The 24353-nt window shown below is 36.8% G+C and overlaps 1 protein-coding gene across 2 annotated transcripts in view; it reads right to left on the bottom strand.

The window, feature by feature from the left end:
- The window catches only part of LOC113476640 (catenin delta-2-like), a 254882-nt gene that overhangs the window by 15978 nt on the left and 214551 nt on the right, over positions 1-24353 (bottom strand). For both annotated transcript variants that reach the window (XM_026842473.1, XM_026842474.1), the window contains exons 3-4: positions 6966-7000; positions 6386-6502 (exon numbers count right to left, since the gene is read on the bottom strand). In XM_026842473.1, coding sequence (XP_026698274.1) covers positions 6386-6502; positions 6966-7000 — 152 coding nt within the window. The remainder of the gene's footprint in view (positions 1-6385; positions 6503-6965; positions 7001-24353) is intronic.

Here is a 24353-nt window from a genome sequence, read left to right as displayed (position 1 = left end):
AAAAATAATCTGTTCTTGTAACATAAGTCATTCTTCAGAAGAAAAAAAAATGACTTCTAAATGGTACTGCTACCCATTTGTGCTGCATTTTGGGCAAATAGTTTCAAGTGACTAAAGAGCTGAGTCCTTAGTGGTGAGCCATGCTTTTTCTTCCCCTGAAGGACTGAGACATCCTTAATTACCTGCATTTCTGTCAACATATACCCTCAGTGAAATGCACTCTGAAATGACATTAACCAAGAAGACAGTGTTATGTAATCTACATTGTATTTATTCCCTTACCAGTATGCTTAATTTTGTAATTAACCCTAAGCACCACTACAATAGGGACACATATATTAATAAAAATATACTCAGAAAATTTGGGAAAAAAAAAATTGTCTGAAGTACTCACAATGTCAGGTGGGAAAAACTGCAATTCCAATACTTTTAATAAAATAATTTTAATAACTTATTTTTAAACTGAAATTTAAAATGTAGTATTTAAAAAATATAAGATGATTTGAAGACTCATCCAAGACGTTTTCTGATCCATGTCAACAACTCCTCTGTGGCTGCAGTCTGTGCTGTCGATTTAGAGAGCAAAGAAGAAAGGTTGCCACATGAAGTCTTTAAGCAAGTGAAAAATAGTGAAACGATTCCATTTCAGTTAGAAACTTAAAACACCAAAAGCTCCATAAATCTGCCCTATAATCCTTTTAAGACCAGTCTTATGCTCATTTTGTGGAGACTGAAGTAAAGGAAATAGCATGAAAGATTTAAGTATAGATACCTTAAATTAAAATTAGAGACTTCTGGATTAGGAGACATTTGAGCCTGTGGTTTAAGTTAGGAAGAAAGTGCCAATGGATTTGCTCAGTAATCTCAGCAGTCCGTCTAACACTCATTTTGCTAATGCCATGACAGAGGGAGTAACCATTGTCTGTCTCCACTGCTGAAGCCTGTAAGGATTCAGTGTAGTCTGTAAGGATTCAATGAGCTTCAGCTAATTATCTCAGAAATGGCAGTCCTCTGATGAGGCATGCTAATGACCCACCAGGATAGAGGTACAGGGGAACTAGTAGGAGGGAAAGAAATACAGGACCAATATATTCTTCTCGTTCCGCATATATCTCACTCTTACACTACCCATCTGTAAAATGCAAATTTACAAACACTGGCAGAAAAAGGTAGTTTGGTCCTTAACAATAGCTCAGAGGCCTCCAGTTTGTCACACAGGATGCACACCTGGGGCCTCAGGCAGTTCATCGGGACCTTTTTCACTTCTCTGCAGTTCAGAGTGCAACCTTATCTAGGCTTAATGACAAACGTCCTCAGAAATCACTCTTCTTCACTCAAGAGTTGTATATCTGTGTTTACTCTCCTTCTTCCCATGAAGCTTTCTACTCTTTTAGTTGTTCCTACACTTAATGGGGGAAAAAAGAATAAATCAAATCAAAACAAAAAAGGAGGTGTACTGACTAGGTAATAAAAGTAAAAAATTAATCTGAAGTGGTTGTGTGATTTTCAGATAGTGGTGCAGTGATAGGAAGGGGAGGATAAAAGCATCTTGTTTCTTTCACCCTCCACCTTTCCAAGCTTTCTAATCTGAAATATTAATTTTTGGTCTCCACAATACATACTCAGCCCCCGCAAAATATTTTTTTTTATGCTTTTTTCCCCACTAAATTGACCAATTCTGCCATGAAAATACTTTTCCTGAGCTACAGTCACTATTCAGTACTTCTGTGTCTTAGGTCTGTCTGAAACATTCCTAGTACTATCTCTGTCCTGAACTAAATTTCACTCCCCTGCATGTTTCCTTCCCAGGTGATTTCAGATCCTACACAGGAGCGTGTTCCTGTCACTCGTCTCTAGTGACTTATATGTGATTAGCTTGGCTCTCACATGTCTGTAAAGTTACAGTTATTTATGTCCATTTGTACAAAAGCAGTATTTTGAGTTCCCTTTAGAAAGACATAATGGTGGAGGGAAGAAATAGTTTCCGACAGAAGCAGCCAACTCTGTAGTCAGCTCCAGACTGCCACACTGGGTGGTACAGCGATGTACAACAGGGAAGAGGATGGATCAAGTACCCTCACAGTGACAATGAGGGACCAGGCTGGTCCCTAGGACAGACCATAGCTAATGGCTACTGCCACTAGCAGCACTCACTGCCTGCCCACCCTCAGGGACTGAGGGTATGTGTGGACCACTGTCGTTCTGCTGGTGACATCCCCACAAACACGTAGGACAGGCTGAACTCCCTTCTGACTCCACAAAAAACTATGTCAGATCATGTTTGATGTAAACTGGAGTGACGCAGTGGTGATAGATATATAGCTACATAAAGAGAAGACACTGCCGTACAGGGAACTGGACCACAGAGATGCAGGTTCAGGTCTTGACTCAGCTGCAGCTTCTTGTGTAATTCTGGAAGTTGCCTTACTTTTTGTTTGTTCACTTGTAACTGGAAACATATGGGTTTGGGGAAGTCAATTTATACTGAGTTGTGACAGAAGAAAGAGATGGGCAACAGTGCAGGAGTTCCCCTCAGATGCATGTCTTGTCCTGGGGTCAGTGCAACCACAGAAAACTTGTATGAGAGCACGCAGTGGTTATGAACTTGTCCATCTTTGATAATAATTACTTTAAAAAGCGATCACTCTGCTTGCATTTCACCAAATTAATAAAAGGGGTTTTTTTCTTTTTAAATTTGCTGATTCAAACTCAGCAAGGATAATTAGCGAGCATCTCTACTAGCAATACAGAACCCCTCCTGTTTAAGCCCCTTTCATGTGACTTGTCCTGTTAGCCTTTTTTCATGGCTTTTATTTCCTACTAAAGGAACAGCACATGTGAAGTGATGTTTGGGATTTAGAGTATTGTAACAGCTGCCTGCTATGTGATGACTTTTTAAAACTAATTCTGAGAAAATCAGAGTGCGTGAAACCAAATTGTAAAGATTCTGACTACAGACACACTAATCCTCTACAAAGGGAATGCTACAGATAGATTGACTCGTTAGACTAGATGAACACAGTTCAGAAAAAGAAGCTGTGGTCACATCCCTGGGCAGGCTTTCATATGATGATTTAAAAAATCTACGCCAACTAGACTGGAACTGCCATGGCAGGCTGGAAATGCTCTCCTCAGAGTCAGCCTTGTTAAAATATAGCTATGCAGTCAAACAGCAGAAGTAACCATAACTAAAATTGTAAAGTTAAGAGCTCAAAGTTAGGAAATGCAAGACTAAGTTGCCTTTTCCAATCATCGTTCTTCCCCTCCTTGCTTTTCTTACAGCCAGTGCACACAATGCAAAACTATTCAGTGCTTTGTAGTTGCCTCCTTTTTTACTGCATGACTTCAGGTCTTCATTGAAAAATATCCAGTACAAAGGAAAAAAAAAAAAGCACCCTGGTGGATTATTCTATGACACTCAACATTTAACTTCAAATACATCACGAATAACTATTTTTAGAATGCCTGTAAAGTGAGACATTTATATAGATCTCATTTCTTATTTGGAGACTGAAGGAACTAAGACTGAAAGCATCTCTGAAATACAAATGCTGTGTGTGAGACACTTCAGAGTGAGTTTTAAACTTCCTTTTATATTATGCTTCATGTATCTGAGACTGTGCTTCCACAGTGTCCAGTTACAGTTGTTTGTTCTCAACACACCTGCGAACTAACTGGGAACACCTAAAACTAAGTATCAATAGCAGATACTTTGAATTATTTCACAACTGTAACATCAGAATTTTAGGACACAAAGGAAGCATACAATCAAATTTTAAGTGTAAAGCTGAATTGTTACATACAAGATTTTTGTTTTCATTTAGTATGTGTTTTACTAAGAAAGTATACTCACTGCTTAGTAAAGTTAGAAGCGCTCCAAATGAAATCCCCCTCTAGTATGCTCTGCAATCTGACCCTTAGCTTTGGGGTAAATGAGGCATGGACAGGAAATGTACATAACAGGGCATGATAATAACTGTTTTATAATGCAGTCATAAAAAATGCAAATTATGTTGTACAGACATCCTTGACTTTGGTACTTTTGACTCTGCAAACACAGTAACACTTTAACTGTCTGATGTGTTTGTGGTATTTTACTCTAAATTTAAAGAAGACCCCCAAACCAAAAAGAAAATCCAGTACATGACATCCTAATTTCATTCATGAGTGATTATCAGAGCTGCAATTGTTAGCTTTGGCATATATATCTGATTCTTAATTAAAACCACAATTGGCAAATTGCAATCTAGTTTCATTATGAGGTGGGTCTGGAGTATGGGGCACTGTGACGTAAGGCTTCATGAATATTTCCTGACAATGATGAAGATCAAGCTCGCAGCAATATGGGGAAGCCTGCTCCCTTGTGAGCATATGCACTGGCCTGTTCTTTCCAAGCCTATGTTTCCTAGGGACAGCTACTGTCCTACCCATAACTCCACAGTGATTTCCTTTCTAAAATGTAATTCTCATCACACCGTTGTTCCCCCTCTTTGCTCCTAACTCCTGATCCCATTAACAAACCATCCCACCAAGCAAATCCAGCTTCCAACTTTCTGCCTGGACCTCTTGCTTCCACAAATCTCAGTTCCTCCCCTGATGGTCCCCCACACAATCATCACTGTTGCTCCTCTTCTCCATCACTGTTTTCCATTCGCCCATGTTCCTTATTCTCCTTTCCATCTACCTATATTCCTAACTGTGTCTTATCTTTTTGTGATACTCCCAACAAATTTACTTTAGTACTAGTTTTGTTCACATACCCAGCCTTCTCTCCATCTACTGTCTTCATCTTTCCCTAACATTTTCTTAGTTTCTACCTCTTCAACCAGTTTCTGCAAGTTTGCCATCCAAGCTAGGCCCTCCCTGCCTCCAATCTCCTCTATTGCCATCTACTCAGTTTCGTTTTTCCATTGAATCATATTTGAAGGCAATTCTTACGGTAGTCATTTAATCTGTTTCTTCTCACCCCCAAATGAAGAAAAAAACAGGGCAAATTATAAGGATTTACACTGTTTCATCACATTTTCACATTTTTTTCAGACCAGGTAGCAACTTAACAGATGTTAATCACATAGACTACGTTCACATACGCACATAACTTGTGCATATGAAAATTGAGAAATTTTTACTGTCCCAGGATTGTCAGCTGTGAATTTTACTGCAAATCTTGTTTGAAAATAATGAAAAATGTCCTGACAAATTAAAGTTCTGCATTCAATTTGCAATGCCTTCCTTTCATCACCTGATGACCAAATTTCAGGTGATGACTCGTCATTGCTAGAGATGCTTTGCAGAAGGTGGTTGTCACATTTCATTAGCCTTTCCAGATGATGGGGAGATCATCCCCTTTGGTTTCAAGACAGCTGAGTCTGGGCAGCCACCTTGAAAGACATGATTCAGTCAGAAGGCACTGGGCAGAAAAGAACTGAAAAAGACAAAAGTGTCTCAACTGAGCAGGTGGAAGAAGGTGTAGAGGAATACTAGAGAAAGTAGCTGTAGTAGGAGCAAAGTGGAAGTGGGTGTACATTCTGGCAGATCGGAACAGAATATCAAACAGGAGACTGAGGAAAAGGAAAGGAAAACAGGGAATTAACCTGCTTTTTCAATATCTAGTGTTACATCTGATAACAGACTTGTTAACCTGTTGGAAAACTTTGTCTCAGTGTATATGACACATGAGCACAAGCGTTTTGTAGACATCTGCTCTACAAGTACATTGAGTGGCATGTCCCTTATTCACTTTTGCTGTTGTTTAGCTTTGATTCACTTCCCCAACAGCTGGTTCTAGCAGAGGATCTATTCACTCACTGCACAATTCTGCAAACAGAATGGCTGCTCAATGACCAGCGAGCCAACCTTTGAGGAAAGACATCAGCTTTCTTGCTACAGCTGCCAATCTTGGCATCATCTTTAAAAATGTAACCTAACTATTTCTGTCTGTGAAACCATTTGAAAAATTTAGCCTTAAGGAGTAGTGGCAACCTGGCCAAGTGGTTATAGAGAGACATAAGAATTACTCACAGCCCCCCACTATGTTTCACTTTATTGCTTTCACAAACCGAAAAAGTGCTGTCTTTTGTAGTGGTGATGCTGAAGTCTTGTGACATGACCTTATAGTACAGCAACACTGCATTTACAAAATATTTTCCTTAAAATTTCCACACTGGGTTTTCTTTCCCCAGCAGTGAGATTCTCTCCAGTACAAACAAACCCCAAAATTAACTTGCAAAGGCAAGGCGGCAATTTGCCTGCTTGCAACTACATTGTCTTCTGCCAATGTCAGAAAATAATCAAGAAAAAAACCTGTAAGATATTCATTCAGTTTTAAAGCATGAAATATTACAAATATGTCTGGGTTCTAGAAAGCACATTTCCAGCAACTTACTTTCACTGGCTGAATAGTCCTGTGGATCGAGTATGCCTGATTCCTGCAGTGATCTAATACAGGAGTCCACCAGCTCCAGACCAGTGGTGAGCTCATCTTCTATATCCTTCTGACCATCTGTAATAAAATTAATAACATAAAAATGTAAAAGAAATGCAAAAGGTAAAACCAGTTACCAGACAAAAGGTAAAATCAGCTACAAGAGACTAAGCATTCACAGCTGATGGAAGAATGGAGAACATGCTAAGATCACATATTCAGAGGAGGTCGGCCATATTGAAAATTATGCCATTCTTTGGATTAATAAAAGCAAAATGAGAACGTTCAGGTCTAATCTTAAAAAAAGTTAGAGACATGTTTAGCAATGGTCCCTCTCAAAACTCTACGTGAGTCTTGGTGCTCTTTTTGTCAACCCTAACAAATTTTGCCAAAATTTGCCAGTTTTTAGTAGGTTTTTCACACAATTGCAATGAAAAAAAAATCGCAGAAATAATTTTTGTTTTCCCCTCTATCTTCTTTAGGAAATATAATCATGCTAGGAGAGAATGTATGTAATACTATATGTAGATAAGTACATTACCTTGTGTTTGCCAGTGAAACTGCTCTTCTGTTGAACTGAAAAGAGAAAAAATAGTGTTAGTTTTTTATGAAATGATTCAGTAGTCTGCCATCAATATTCAGATCTAAATCTACTCTGAAGGAACTGATTTATGAATAAAGGAGCTGACTTAAGAATAAATATCATGGTTAAAAATCAAATATTATTTTATATATTTTTTAAATGAATGACTTGTACAGCATTCATTCAGCACAAGGGAAGCATCTTCATTTCTTAATTCAGTAGTTTAAAACATATATGCCCTCTTTGACTTGATACACAAATCACACTATTTCAAAGCAAAACCATTAACATTTTGCAACTACTTTGCATCCTTCTATTTGTCTGATTTTCTATTTTTATAGAGAAAGTCATAAATTGCTTTCTCAAGTGAACAGTTACATGCGAATTCTAAAAGAAATTACAACTATGATTCCTAGTTCTACTGATCATTATTCAAATGCGCAGCTAAGTTAATTCAATTGGACTACACAAGAGAGTAAATTTAGATGTGTTCGTGCAAGCACTTAAGCAATGGAAGGTCTTACTTTTAAAATAATGAGCATGTACACTAGAGGATCGGTTAGGTAGAGTTTTTTCTATAAAATGAACAATATATTCAAATGAATAATAAAATGAATGATATATTCAATTAGGCAATGAGTACACTTTCCTCCAAGGCATGATCTGTTTATGCTTCAATATAGGTCTTTCTTACACACTGAGAATACAAAATGGATTGAAGTTACTCAGTAATAATCATTCTTTTGATAACAGTGAACATAGTCATGATTAAAACATTTTTCTGTACATTTTTACAATATATTTATAGGGGAGAACAAAATAATCTGTTGTATCCATTGTGAAAAAAAAAAAAGATAGAAATTATTTTAACTTTTCAAACCGTAAATTTATTTCGTTCTGATGTTGAGAATATATGCTCTTTTTAATGAGTTAATAGGTTTAAAATCTTGAATTGTCTTCCTTTTTCCCAATGGTTGCTGGATCTCTTATGAATATGTGATTATAGCTCCTAGTATCTATGTTGTGAACAAGAATAATGTAAATGAAATTAAATGGTTCTTTCTGGAGGTCTCTTTTTACAGGAAAAGTACTTGGGTTGAATATTTATCACATTTGATAGTGTTAAAAAAAAGGATAATTGCCTAATTTACATATAAATAGTTTCAAAAGGACAACTTTCAATTTTGAGCTGGCATCGAAAGTGTTAACCTAACAAATTCAAATCGATACATCATCATCAATTTCCAAATATATACCATCTGTGGTTTATATTGACTCACTGTAGTGAGAGTTCATAGATTAAGAAGCTACCTCTTCGATGAGACACTCAAATAAAATGCTTGTATTCAAGTCCACTGAAGTTAATAATCTTTAAGATAAACATAGCCAGAGTCCTCTGGCAAATAATAATGGCAAAGTGTTAAACTGGAAGAAATTAATTTTATTTAAATTACCTTTTCAAATGGAGCCTTAGTGGGTGGTGACTAGGGACAGTGGCTCTTTTTGAAATATTACTTTTTCCAATTTGAAATTCCTTCTGCCTGATTTTCAAAATCAATGAACAACCACAGCTTCAGCTGACACACTGGGATCTGAGAGTTATCTTCCTTTCTGGAATTCACATCCATCCCTAATAAGCAATATATTACTTTGCACTACACAGTCCCTCTTTCCAGTATCCAGATTTCTATGTGATAGATATCACCTCAAAAGAGAGAAAAAGATGTAGCATCTCAGGTGGCATTCTTGCTGGCAGAATGAATTACTAAATGTTGCTGGCAAGAACACACTGATGTAAAAGACTGTGCCACCTCATCCAAATCAGTGAGAAAAGAAAATGAAGTCTGTGCATAAAGAGTGAATTATCATTTCCAGGAATTCCATCTTGGCCCTTTTTAAGCAGTAAATTTGTACAAAATGTAGAAGTTTGTTAATGGCATAGTACCCGATAGTATTAAATGAATCACTAGTAGCTGATTAGCTGTGATCCCTAACATCACTAGTCTGACTTCCATAGAAATATTTTCATGTATTCACCTTAAGAAATCTTAGATGGAAGGTCTAAAAAATGATTGCAATAAATTTTACCAATATTTTGGCTTTTGCAGTTTTAGTCAGGCTTCTCCTCACAACTACTGTAATGGTCTTTTAATAAATACTGTAAAACTTTTATAGCCAAGGTGGCAGATTCACGACCAAAATTTTTATCCTAATGCTACCTTCTTATTCAACATACAGAATATGGAACAGGCTGACCAGGAAAGTGGTTGAGTCACTATCCTTCGAGGTATTTAAAAGACATGTAGACATGCTGCTTAGGGACATGGTTTAGCGGTGGACTTGGCAGTGTTAGGTTTGCGGTTGCACTTGATGATCTTAAGGGTCTTTTCCCAACTAAATGACTCTATGATACTATATCAAAAGTGCATTTGCTCCTACAAGGTTATGAATATATTCTGGTATGAAAAGAGTGCCGTTTTCCCTAGTTAAATTAATGTTCTTTAGCTTTTGAATCGTCCAATATAGTTTCACATTACAGTTGCCATTTCTTGATTACAAACTGATGCCTCAGTCTTGCAGACAGCACACAAACACAAATACAGGGTTTTCCTATAAAAAAATCTTTACAATTTGACAGAGATTAAATTTAGATACCCAGCTTTAAAAGAAAAAAAAACCAAAACCCAACCTTTTTAAAAAAAAATAAATTAAAAAATAGAGCTTTTCCTACTTTTGGCCTGAAAAGAATTCTTGTCTGAAGCAATCTGATGTGTCTGTTCAGGGAGTCTTTAGTCTGTCACACAACTGTGCCATATCTTCTTGAATGAATGAAAGTGGGTTTGGTTTGGGTTTTTTTTTGTGCTTTTCTTTTAGGTGTTTTCCAGCTTCACAAGAGATCAGTACAACTGACTATATATCCATATCAAATACATGAAAAGACAAAATACCCCAAGCACAGTATTCCCCCAATAAGTTTTTCAGCATGTTCAGCAAAATAAAGCTTTCTGCTTTATAGTTTTTACAAATAAAAGGTTTAAAGTTCATTATCGACCACTTTTCTACATATTCCTATGCCTCATTATATAAATTAGCAAACTACCACCTTCAACTGAGGAAGCTGAGCAATAAAATACTTTATTGAGAAGTTCTGAACTATAGAAACTTATACCAAACGTAAGAGTTTGAGAAGGGATGAGGGAGATTTTAACCAGAATTACATTAATATTGTATTAGAAAATAGTAGCATAAAATACTAATAAGCTGAAAACTCGGGGAAGTGCAATTATTACCTCCCTTAACCTAAAACCAGAGAATATGATTTATTTGCTGTATTCTTCTCTCATTATTAGTAGTCATTGCATCCTGTATCTACTTCAGATGTTCTAGTACAGATAAGATGACCATTCTACTTAATTACAGTCAAGTGATATAAAGAATCCGGTGTCATCATTCAATTATACAAAACTTTTTATTCTTCTATGTTTATATTGTCTTTGGAAAATAGTATTTATTGAAGGAAAATCCAAGGGAAGCAGAATAACTTCAGAATGAGAAGATAATGCTAAAAACCAAAGAAACAAACAAACCCAATGCAACAAAAAATAATATTGATGTACGTTTAGTTCTGGATGTTAATCTTGAAGCTAATGAACCTATCTTCTGTAAGGATACACCACACTGTGCCTAAAAGTTTACCTTTAATAACCACCTATGCAAGGACATATTTCAGTAAAAGTTATTTTACCTCCCTAGGCAAGAATGAGCAAAGTATATATCCACAGAGGGGTCATCTTGATTCCAGCTGAACTCACATGTTCTCAATTCTGTACGCATGTAATAAAAGCAGCAATGTAGTGAGAAACCTTCTATGTGTGACCTTGCATTCTAGAAGGACGAAAGGCAAATGAGCATAGCACGCTGCAGGGAGCTTGTTTTGGGGAACCTCACATGAATAGAGCACTCGGGAAGCTCTACCTGTCTCTGCACAGCATGGAAAGATCAGAAGCTCAAAGCATTGCAAAAATGCAGAATTTCTATGGCCAGCAAAGGATGCCTAACTATTACCAGCAATCTGCTTACACCAAGTATATCCCTGTTCAGGCATGCATAGAAAAATCCCAGTCTGAGATACAGTATGTCTATCAACAAGCAACAAATGGAACCTTTCAGAGATTCATTGTTTTTTCCTGTATCTCAAGTAAAGCTAAACAAGAAGTGGGTGTCCCCTTCAGGATGGACTTGATAGGAACCCAACATGACAAGACGTGCTCTGTGGAAGCAATGGTACTTCTCCACAACAGCCAGCACCAGCAGAACAAGGTGAGCTACGTATCACCACCGAACCCTCTCTCCACAGTTTATGGGAGTCAAAAGCAATTTTGGTGTCATACAAGTGAATGCTCAAAGTGACACCAAAAATACTGCTTTGCTGGAGCATGCTCATGAGCCACATTTCTATAAAAGTAATCAGAACCCTCATGGGAGATAACCCAGAGGTGGGAAAGGCTGTTGAGCACTTTGGTGGAAGCAAAGCTTGAGATATCCTCAGACAGCATTGCCATAGGGCCTGTACAAACACCCAAGGATTCACTTTCAAAACAGGTGCTAGGGAACAGCAAGGGCACCTCGGACTCAGCTAAACACCTAGAAGTTGAGAGTTTGCCTGTGGCCCTGGCAGCAGGGCCAACAGCAGGACAAAGGCAACTTGCATCAACCTCCCAGCCTAAACCACACATTTTGTACACTACCTAGTCACAGAGGCACTTGCATAGCAGAATCACTTGGGTTTAGTTTTAGACATCACATGGCCTAATATGAGACCCAACTCCCTTCAGATGAATGCCTCTCAATAGCTTCTGAACCATTCAGTGCAAGAAGGAGGTTCACTGCACTGTACACACTTCTCCTACCATAGTATTTATTATGCAGCCAGTGGAAATTAATTTTTCTTATCCCATGCACCAATATATATCAGTGCACATGAACACTGGGCCATATGATTTCATTATTCAAGTCCTGTGTCTTACTGCTCCTATGAAGAATACCACAGCAAAACCCCTCAGTGCTTGCTGGGAAGGGATGTAGGTCTTCTTTCATTCACTCTTTCTGGAACACCCCTTAATTTATCATGGAGCCTGCATACAGGCTGCCAGGGCAAACTCATGCTTTTGCATTCCTTTAATTATCCAAGAAATGTTGTGTGAAGTCATTCAGTTTACAGTTGTCAGTCATTCTTGAAGAAAGTGCTATAGCTATCTGCTACACAAAAATATTTTTATTGTTTTCTAAAACAATTCATGAAATTATATTTAACACTACTATAGAACAGTTATGAAAGGATTTTTACAGGGAGTTATATCAGCACATGATCTTTTCAATTATTTCTGCAATGGAGCGACACAAACATTGCTGTATATTATTACAGGCAGATACTGTCTCACTGATTTTTAAATTGCTATTCTGGTTGTGAAAGGTGGAAGAAAAAGATTCAGAAGCATTTCACAAAAAGCAAAGAGGTTGAGGAACTAATATTCCATATAAAGCAAAGAAGAAACAGATTTTAAAACAGCAGTACACTTCAGGTTATCTTTAAAATAGTAACCAACCTTTACCATCAACTATCTGGAGGGGAAAAAAAAAAGACCTAAGAAAAAAGTTTTACATTAAATAATCCCATGAAAAAGTACCAACCCTTCAAGAAATTACCACAGAGATCAACTCTCAAGTGCAATTTATTGTTGTTGCCCACTTTAAATATACATCAAAATCTCTGACTTCCGTAGTCACTTCTATAGATATGACACAGTAACATCTCAAATACTTAATCGCACTCTATTAGTCAGCTGTGGTATCAACTTGGCTACTGTATCAAGAAGACCTTTTGATGTTCCCTCAAAACTAATCCAGTCTCCTACAACAATCCTGGAAAATGTAAAACAGCACAACAAACCAAAATAAAGAAACAACAAACAACACACACTCACCACCACCACCCATGCCAAATCCACATATATTTTACTGATGGCTGCTCTTTTGTACCCTGTGAATTTCAAACTGACTTTTAAAATTATGACAAAGTTCTTTTTAGCTGTAGATGCCGGAAAACCATTCAGGTGGTTAACTCCCATCTTTATGAGAAAAACCTTCCTACAAGTTCCTACAGGGAAAGAGAATTCTCTATTTTTTTTCTCAGACAAATTATTGTTATTCCCTAGGTTTTACAAAATCAATAGCAGAACTTTGTGGCTCTGCTATGGATGTTTTGTACTTCTTTCCAATGATGCAGGGAAATATTCACAGCCAAATTTTCAAAAAGGTCCCAAAATCAATGCTTTCCTCTGTATTTAATACTTGCAGGAGTTTGCAGACATCATTTTCCTTTAAAAACAACTTCTAAGCTGCTCCAGTCCTATTTATATCCAAATTTTCTGTACTGATTATGCTTAATAACTGTTCTATTTCTTCTTATTTAAATGTGATTTAAAGTTCATTGTGCTACACTGCTAAGAGCATTATTTAAGTACAGAGCATGCACAGAAAGCCAGCAGCAATCTTGTATTCCACACAGTGTGCTGTTTAGGTGCTTGCAAAGTGGGCAGCAAAGCCTGTTATTTAATGGAGAAAGCATAATACAGTCTGTATCCCTGTAGTTTCTGATCATCACTCCTGAAATGGTCAACAAGAGTAGCAATTACAGCAATTTTTTTTGACTGAATTCATTTCACACATACTAACCCCCCAAAAACATTTACTGAAGCTTTGATTGAATTTAGCTACCTAGAAACAAAACACTTGCTACTTAACTTGCCACACGAGCCAGTTTCCTTTAGTTTCAGTTCTGCAGATAGTTACTGGTGTGACAGTGAAGAAAGAGAGTCCTTTCACAGCGGGAGCCTGAAAAGCTCTACTATTTCAAGGAAAAGAATTTGCAGGACAACACATGTGAATACTTGATATATTTTATTTAACTTTAAACTGGATCAATGACAGCATTAGCGAAACAAGTATTGTATTATTGCCCAATTCTCACTCTTCCTTTGGTGTCTGTTTCTGACCCCTATGTATCACAGACAGGATACTAGGCTAGGTAGACCCTAACTGAGTGAATACAAACAGTCTTTTATTCTTATTTAGGGAAGAAAAAAAAATTACTTAATTTTGTAATTCCCCTTTGTTAATTAATTAAGAACAAGGATGATTGTTTACAAAAAGAAGGAATTAGCTCAGGGATGGATTTCTGCTAATGTGTTAATGTTAGTTCTTGTTTGATTCAAACCTATTTGTATTTGAGAAAGGAGCTCCCTTCCAAAACTGAACTACCTCAATGGGAGCAATAGAATAGAATAGAATAGAATAGAATAGAATAGAATAGAATAGAATAGAATAGAATAGAATAGAATAGAATAGAATAGAATAGAATAGAAGAATGAATAGAACTATTTCAATTGGAAGAGACCCACAACAATCATCTAGTTCCACTGACTGACCAATTCAGGGCTGACAAGAAGTTAAAATGTGTTGTTAAGGTCATTGTTCAAACACCTCTTAAATACTGACAGACTCGGGGCACCAACCAACTCCCTAGGAAGCCTGTTCCAGTGTTTGACTACCCCCCTTCTGTAAAGAAATGCTTCTTAACATCCAGCCTAAACCTCCCCTGTGCATTTTTTAACCATTCCCAGGTGTCCTATCACTGGATCCTAGGGAGAAGAGCTCAGCACCTCCCTCTCCACTATGCCTCCTCACAAAGCTGTAGAGGACAAAGAGGTCACTCCTCACCCTGCTTTATATTTTAAATTTTGCATTCTCCACAGTATAACAGTTTAGATAGTAGTGTACTATTGTATTTCTTCAGCTCCAGTGGTGTTATTTGGATACGACCCAAACCAAACAAGCATCTAAAATAGTATTTGGAAGGAACTTAAGTGCTCAAGAAATAAATCAGAAATTTCAAATTAGAGAAATGCATTAATGGAGAGGTAGAATCATCTCTGCCCTGACACAGCTGAGCAGTTCAGTGCCTGAATCACAACACAGTCTATCAGTACCCATAAAACTGTATTCTTCAAGCATGCCTTACAGACAGCATTGCACAGAAAATATGGTAATAATTTTCATGCTTTAAAGAAAACAACACAACACCCTGAAAGATAAAATTAGTTCTATTTTTTTTCTTTCCCTCCTCCCTCTTACCCCAACAGTTCAGTTATTAAAGCACTTGTGCACAATGTGATAGAACTAGATATAATCCTGTTTGATTCACTTGTGAGAAATCAAAGCAATATCTAAGTTGAGTGTAACCATCAGGCTATTTCCTATCTTTCCTATGAAACCTCAATCCTGTATAGAAAACTACACAGTATTTTAGTTAAGGAACTTAATTATAAAAGACGCCACCACAGCGACCTTCTCTTTGTACCAAGTTTTTCAAGATGGCTTCAGAGAAAGGGTGCAAGATAGTAATACCCACAAGAGGAAAGACAGGTTCCCAGTGGAGCAGAAAAAGGTACTGAAGATCCAGATGTGAGACTGAATTTCATGTAAGGTAAGTTGGACATCCTGCCCAACATTTTGACATTGTATAAGAAATACTCAGTGAATTGAGATTGATTCTGTTCTGACGCACATAGTTCTCTATGCATTGTATGAGCACTATAGGAACTCAACCCAAACCATGGATGCACGGAGACAGTAACCTAAATATCAGCATTACAACACACTTTTTCAGTACCTTTTTGGTTCTGGTCTTTGGTACGAGAACATTATTCCTAAAGAAATATGGTGCAATAAAATGTCTTTAAGGAAACCCACTTCCGTACATGAAGATACTGCAATATTTCTTCCTGGGATAGCTAACTGCTAGAGCAGGTAAAACCTCCCTAGTAACATGAAGCTCCTCATTTTCTCATTACAGACAAACTGTACAAGGTACCCCTTGTGCACAAGACCTAATCCTTAACATGCTGATCAAGCTAAGCACCTCATGCTGAACTATTGTTTTAAATGTGTTAAGTATGACTACATTTTTATATGACTATTTCATCTACAATATTTGTTCTGTGTCGTCCTTGATAACTAATAAGAATGATTTTCTCTAGGTTTTGAGGGATGATTCATTTTGAGTTCAGCACTTCCTTAGGGAAATGATGCAGACAGAAGCCAGACAGCCTCTACCTTGAAGAAAGCACATTCCATGCAGGAAACTCCCAACACACACACAGCCTGTCACTGTGTGAAATCGCACATCACAGCCCTTCCCAGTTCCTCTCCCCTACAGCCTCTTCACATTAGCTTCACTCAGCTCCTTCCAAGAAACCCCTTCAGGGATCTTCACCTTCACCTCTTTCCATGTAAACAACTCCTTTTCTTTTCATTCCTTCCCTGTTCCTACAGAAGAAAACACAGAGCCAGGATGTTTCTTCTTTTTACTTAGCTGATGATTTTGCTATTCCCTTTCCTGAAGTTCATGCCCGTTTGGGCCAGGAGCAAACTCCTACTGTGCCGACATAGCGGCAGGAAATCCCCTGTAACGAACAAAGAGTAGTCTTAATGTTAATATATGGTCTGAATTTTTATATTGAACAGAATGCATGGTAGATATCTCTACCGTACATGTCTTTTATTTCTGTATTCTTCACCAGATGTGTGAACATGAAACATTGCCATGAAACGGGAAGATTCTGCAGAGAGCAGGAAAGATTTTGTTGATCCTTTTTAAGGAAAGATTAAATAAACAATTTGAGGTGTACATTTAAAAAGCTAAGTTTAATAGATGTATTGAACAAATTATTTTCTGTGGAGATGAAGGAGGAATAATCATAGAATAATTTAGGTTGGAATGACCCCTGGGCATCATTTGCTTCAGTACTCACTTAAAGCCGGGCTAACTTCACAATACAGTCCTGGGCATAATGTTGTAGCAAGGCATGTGAGATACTCCTTCAGTATTCTGCTGTTCAGAATTTGTGTAGTTAATTATTTTTAAGAGAGAAAATAAAAACTGATAAAAGCTAAAGTCAGAAGAGTTTTGTGAGCCTAGATGAGACAACTGAGGTCTGAGAAGGGAGCACAACTGGCTTTTATAATGCAGCAAGGCTGAAGGACAGGAGAAAAATAATCAGAGGAAGCATACAGGTGGGAGAAGAACAAACAGGTTCAAACTGGTTGTTGAAATTTTGGCTGGAAAGTTAAAAGAGGTATTACAACATCATGGAAGCAGACTTCCAATTTGAGCTGAGGTGGCAAAACTATACCTGGTCTTAGAAGGCTGTTTGATAAGTTGATTAGAAAGAGTTGATGTTAGTTTCAGCTTTGGGGAACTGGACTACATCCCAGGATGGTCCCTCCAGCTCTGTATTTGAAATAATCTTAAACTGTGATGCTGGCAACTTGGTGATTGTTACATAAAGTAGCATACACAGAACTGCATAAATTAATACCTCACACCACCAGAAACATGGAGAAATTGAGAAATTCAGTTGTTCAAGAAGCAGGCAGTACCAAGTATTACACATGCAAGAAATGACAAGTCTTAAATTTACATTTCAGTGGATGAATTTAAAGGCTGCAGAGAACTACTTTCTAACCTAAAATGTTGGATGAATGTAAAGGTAATCTGGCCTAGTAGGTGGGTGATAAGCATCTGGATCAACCCCTGAACAATTGTTATTGATTTATGATTTTAACTAGGGAGTGAAAATTCTTATTTGTAAACTGTCTGTTTGTATACAGAGTTGACAAATTATGTAAGTAACTAAAATGGCACATGGTAATAACAGCTATTTAGCTATATGGATAACCTTTAATCACACATTCATTACTGAAAATGACTAAAATTATATTAATGCAAGCTGACAAAAAATAAATGTAACCTTTAGACAGATTTGGAGCTTTGCTGTAAGCACACAGTCTTTTGTTCTGGCTTTTTCCACCACTAAGGCTCAGAGGGGAAAACAAGAATCAGTTCCCTAAGAAAATAATATTTGTTCCATTATTCATTGCCTACCAGTTACTAAAGAAATACAACACAGGAGACACTATGTATGTAAAACCAGGCAGACATTTGGTAAAGACAGATGTAAGAAATACATTATAATTCTATTTTTAAAAATAGTATGTAGGCATTAAAGAGAATATTCCTAAAGAGTAAAGGGCTATCTTTGTAGAATCTTGAAGAAAATGATCTTGCAGATATCATACTAGTAATACTGAGAGCAGTAATATTTTGAATATTTATTCTTAGCAGAATATTGTAATATAAAATGTTGTGAAAGTCACTTGACAACAAAAAACTTCCTTTGAAATTTTGTTGTGTTAACAAAAGGATGGAATCTCCTTTCTACTTAAATATACTCTACATCCAAAACATGAGGGTTCACAAGATAGTTAAATATCGCATCTTTTCATCTTGGTATAGCTACACAATCTACACTTTCAACACCGAGTTAAAACATTGCAAGAGAACTTTGGCAATGTGATTTCCTGATCCTGTGTGAACCAATCTGTACTTTAAGGTCTGCCATCAGGTAAACCGTGAAGGGCTGCACCAGTAGTAAGAGTTAGGCTGAAAATCAGATCAAATGATAAGACAAGTGCTCAAGCTGATCTTGGAAGTTCTATTCACAACTTCATTCTTCTGTTTGGCTTTTCCATAACTTAACTATTGCTCACTGTCTGCATATTGAAACAAGTACCAAATTCCTTGTCTGCACCTATTATCATGCAGCTGATTTGCTACATCTTAATGGCAGATTATTTCCTAAACCTTGTTGTACTTTGGCTCTCTCATTCCTGTTTTGGGTAATCCCACTAATATTCATAAAAATCCAAAAGCATACCCCTGAATTTCTGTATTAGTGTTCCTTTAAAATGCCAAAAAGACCATCCTTCTCTCCACAAATTGGGGAGACTGACATGGAGAGTAAATTGGATCAGTAGTGAAAGCTACTTGTTCCTTAATTATCACAGTTTTCTGATGCAAATCTGTCCCAAATATACTAGAGAAGTGACTTCACAAATATTACAGATTCTCACGTTGCGTTCCCCAAAAAATACAGGATTCAAAAAAAGAATATAGGCGTAGCTATATGCTTTTATCACTAGCAAAAATTTAAGAGACCAGTTAGTCTACCAGTTATGGTAACACTGAGGTCATATCTCAGAATCTTTCAACAGAAGAATTCAACTGCTGAGATAGCTTGCTTGATAAAACCAAATTCTACCTATTGCAGCCTTAAAGCATTTCAAATTAGAAAAGTTGTAACACTTTCAAGTGTCAAGATAGGGCACTGATTTTCATTCTGCCCAAGGTGCCATCTAGTATTTTCTGGAAAGTCTGTATAATTAAGCAGAAAAATGTTAATCTATATTAGGTTAAATAAAAGCACTAATTTTCTTTCTCTGCTGATTCTGCTGAAAGAGCAGACAAGGGAAATGAAACACAGAGCTCAAATAACTAGCTGAGCTTTACATTGGCTGATACATTTTTTTAAAAGCCCTTTGTTTTGGTGAAGTTTCCTGAACTGTAGGAAAATTAAGTTCTGGCCACCCATGCAAATCCCTCTCTAGGATGCCTGAACATGACTTGTTCAAAACAATTCATTAAAATTCTTTCTTCCCCATGGCTGGCAGATCCAGAATCCAGTTATTTTTATCTCTTGTCACTAAGTAATACTTTACCCTCCATGCCCATCCTAATCACATGTTCCATCATCAGAAATATTACATATACATAAAATAAAAATTACCTGCTTTGCATTTATTTTAGCTTTCTTTTCTCAATCATACTAAATTAAATTTTGATTATGTTCTCAACTGAATTATCCCATCATTTCACTAACTCTGCAACTTCCTTCTCTTTGAATATCTTCATTTAGGTTTAAAAGGACAGTGTAAAATCAAGAATTTTATATTACTTGTTCAGTGCATCTCGGAAACAGTCCAATCAAAAAGCTAAAACTGTTTTCACTGGCAAAACAGAGCTAATATGAAAAGAGAGGAGATGGATTTTTTTTTTTTTTTTTCTCCCTGAATATGAATCACATAAAATCTGTTCTGGACTTGACAAAATTAATTTCTCACAGTATAGAAATGCTAAAGCTCATAGTTGAAAACAATTAAGAAAGCAATGTGTTTTGTGGCCATTTTAAGGAAGAACTGTATTTTCAAGTTAGCTTAAGGGCAGTCGGCGTCAAAAGCAGAGACAGACTTTTACTTCCAATGATCTAGTTCAAAGCCCTGTTCAAAGCAGGGTTGATGAGCCTTGGCTGGGAGGTATTAGCAGTCTTCAATTGTTAAAAATTGTGTCCAGATCTTAATGTTTTTCTATTTTCAAGATTACAATGAGTAAGGAAAAGGTCTATAAGGAAAACATGAAAAGACCAACTGATAAAGGAAGTTTTAAGAATCTCTAGTGGTCAAACAATTTCAAACATTTTTTGAGTTGAACAATATAGTTCAACACAAAACTCTACAGGACAACAATATCATTTTGACTGCAGTACAGGACAACATTGCAGTTAGGATGGGACTGGAATAAAAGTGATCTATAGAGAGCAAAAAAATGGTATCTGGCCTGTTTTTAACAAGAATGATGTTCTACTGAGGGATCATGGTAAGGAGGATTCAAAGAATACAGTATACTCTACATCCCATCATTCATATGATGAACTATATAATCTATAGTCCGAAACTGAAATAACTGTAATAATAACAGATTATATTAACTATCAAATTGGGGATGGCACTTTCTAAACAGACATTACAAAGTATTGCACCTATCCAAGAAAAGGGAAAAGAAACTAAACCAACCACAACTCAAGCCTAGGCTGACTTCCAAAGTTAAAAATTTGCTAATTCAAAATTGTTATGGTCAACAGGAAAAGGAATAAACGCACTTGATTTTATTAAGGTTGCATACAGCTCATAAAAAGGTAAATCTCTCTCAGAGTAAAAAAAATGAAATGTAGATCTAATATCCCTGGAATTCCATCAGGCATTCAACCCATTATCAGATGACATTGCCAAGTTAATAGCTTAAAAAATAAACTGGGAAACAGTACAAGATTTGAACAATGGGTGTAAAAAAGTCCAGACAAGAGACAACCAGTGGTGTTAAACTGAAGCTGAGAGAAAGGGAAATGATGCAGAACTACTCAAAAATCAGTCCTGGGGGAATATTAGTTTTCCACAGGAGTGTGTGAGACAAATTCAGCCAGTTTGAAGATGAGGCAATATCAGTACCTGAAATGTATTAAAGCAGTCTTCTGATGTCAGGTAAGACTGGACTTTTTGTTCCTTAGGTTAATTCCAGCCTCATCTTACCATGACTTGGATTTAATTTTTTCCAGGAGACTGAAAATTTTCTTCCCTCTCCTTGGACAAGTACTTTTTTTTTAAAAAAAAAAAAATCCCTAATGAAAAAAGAGGAATTGTGTTTTTTGAACAGGTTGTTTAAAGAAAGCAGGAATTCTGAAATTCCTTTACGATCATCTATAAAATAGAACTTATACTACCAATACAACTTCTATGATTCATAAATAGGTCTTTTAATATAAACTACTCCAAAATGTACTGTCAATAATATGGATAGTCAAATGGAGCGACATTGAGAAAACCAAGGTTTACTGTAACTATCACTACATGCACAGAACAATAATTTAAAATGTTATTTGATCCAGTATATTTATTAATTTTTTATTCAACATGGAAACGACTGTAATCAAAAGAAGAGAAAAGCATAGAACAGCAAAGAATAGACACAAAGTTATAATAGAAGCATAGCTAGTTGTTACCATAAGCACCACAGTATATGCACATGTTCCATCTGCACATTGCAGCATATTTTCATCTTCCAAGATGACAAATACAAGTTAGTTTTAATTCCAGATTTCAGGCTTCAAGGAAAATAAATGCCTCTAGTCTCGGAGAAAGCAGCTCTATCTATCATATAGGTGTACATATAAATACGTATCTATACATATATGTACAAGTACATAGACACAGCATTAACCCATTTGAGTACTTGAAAATTATCTCTCTTTGTATGAAACTTTCTATTAAATCTAATGTTTTGTTTTGGGTATTTTTTTAAGAGCCTGAAACAAAATTTGTCAATTATAAACATTCAATTGATTCCCTAACATACTTATTTACAAAAGTCAACATTTGAATTATCATGATGTCAGTATCTTGTAGCTACTTATAAGGACTTGTATCTAAAAATAAATATTATTAGGCAAATTGCATGTGAAGTTTAGGTGATGCATAGTAATAATGGAAAAAAAGTTTTCTGTCCTATTTTTCCTTAAATCGCCATAGTCACAACCGACAGATTAAATTTGAAAACATGTTCTTCTGCAGCACTGTGAGCCCAAACACCTTTCACGTTTCCATATTACAAGGAAATACTGTCTCCTCCAGACTCACGTGCACTACAAAGTCTGTTTTATAATAGCAGAAGTGCTTTGAAGAATTAATGTATAATTAAAGAAAAAAAATAGCCTTCACAAGAATACAGGTACTGCTCCCCCACAGGCTGTCTCCTCTGTGTGCCGGGTCAGGGCCAGGCAGCAGCAGAGCACAGAGCTGGAGACACCGACCAGAGGTGACCTCAGCATGACTGCCAGCACCCTCGCTGCCTTGTTACCCGGGCAAGCTGACCTGGTGCTGGGGGAAATCCAGAAACACCCAAGTACATGAGCGAGCCTATCATCAGTACTAGGGGAGAAGGATCAAGACGGATTTCCCAGTAAATCCCTCTGAGGAAAGCTCTCCTACAGCAGAAGGTGTTTATAAAAATGGTGGCTTGACTGCCTAGTTCATTCCTGTCCACCCCAACGCCCCAGAAATAGGGTCTTCTGACGGAACCACAATTTTGCTGCTAACTGCACCTCTACTGGAAGTGCTATCTTTCTGAAAACCTTTAACATGAGTGGTTTGGTGGTTTTCTTAGATCTTTTTTGTTTCCTTTTTTTCTTTCTTTTTTTTTTTTTTTAATTATTATCTCCTCCTTTGCTAACCTGTGATAAGACCAAGCACAGTGCAATCCCAAACACTATTTATTTAGTGAATAAATATACTTATCTCAAACAATTAATGGATCCTTTCATTTCTACTTAAGCAGTTCAAATTTTACTCAAATCACTAGAAGATGAAAAAGACAGATTACCATGCAAGTGAGGCTGTGTATTAAAAATATCATGTTATTTATTAAGCAACTGGATTCCAAATATATGAAGCAGGTATGTTTTGAGCATGTCAGTACTTACATTAGACACATAAATTTAACTTCTGTAAACTTAGAGCCAATGCAGCTTGGAAAAAACAGGTGGCTTGTTCTGGCTTGTACAGTGTGCTCAGCATTACTGTCCTAACCAGGACATTATGCATAACAAGCCTGGCTGCATTGAAAACCCAGTCTGAAGTTGCATTTCAAACAGGAAAAGGAAAATGTACTCCCTATTTTTACTTCTAGTCCACTAAACTGTGAAAATATAACCTGGAATCACTGGGACAGCAGAAGCAGCAGCCCATGATACCATCTTCTCAGGACTGAACTACATTTTCTGCAACATATTTTAAAAGAAAGGATTGTTTCAATTTCCTCTTCAGCAGAGGGCAAAATGACATACGTTGGCATCACCTGGAAAGCAACTGAAACTTGACAACAAGCATACCTTCACAGCAATTCACTCTATAGAGTTCTGACACAAGGTATGCATGTGACATAGGGCAACCTTTCTCATAGCTTCAGAAGAACAACCTGCCAAGAACAAATGGGGCATTATCTAAAGTGTAGGGCTATCTGACAGAGGATAGTTTTCTTCCTCCTTTTCCTTCAAGTCCTTTATAAGTTTGTATTAGAGCAAAGAATAACCTAAGACTTGAGTAAAAAATAGAAATAAAAATAATTCCTTGTCAGTCTATTACTTGCTACAGTGCACTCGACAGTTACTGTGTGTGGCAAATTCAACTTCATGGCGGCTGCTAACTGCACGCTTACTCTGTAGTTTTTAACTTTCTCCCACAGGGCTCAAGTTTATCTGTTTACACAAATGAATTTGTGACAACAGCCCTATTATTTTATGGAAGCACTGACCACGTGAGTCCACTGAAAGCCAGGCCCTACCATGATGTGGATTATACCTCCTCTGAATTCACCCTTTCTCTCCATATCCCTGATTGTCCCAATCCTATTTTGCATCTTGCCCCTGGCAGGAATCCCTCCGTTTCCACTGTGAGATTCCATATTGCTCCATTGAAGTGTACACTACCTGAATCTGCATCTTAACTTACTGTATCAGAATAAAAGCAAAATCATACATTATGCAAACATTTTTCAAAAGA

The sequence above is a fragment of the Athene cunicularia genome, assembly GCF_003259725.1.
Source record: "Athene cunicularia isolate RWA chromosome 2 unlocalized genomic scaffold, athCun1 chr2_part1, whole genome shotgun sequence".
Taxonomy (NCBI): domain Eukaryota; kingdom Metazoa; phylum Chordata; class Aves; order Strigiformes; family Strigidae; genus Athene; species Athene cunicularia.
Note: the sequence above shows the minus strand (reverse complement) of the source record. Positions and strands in the feature narration are given on the sequence as shown.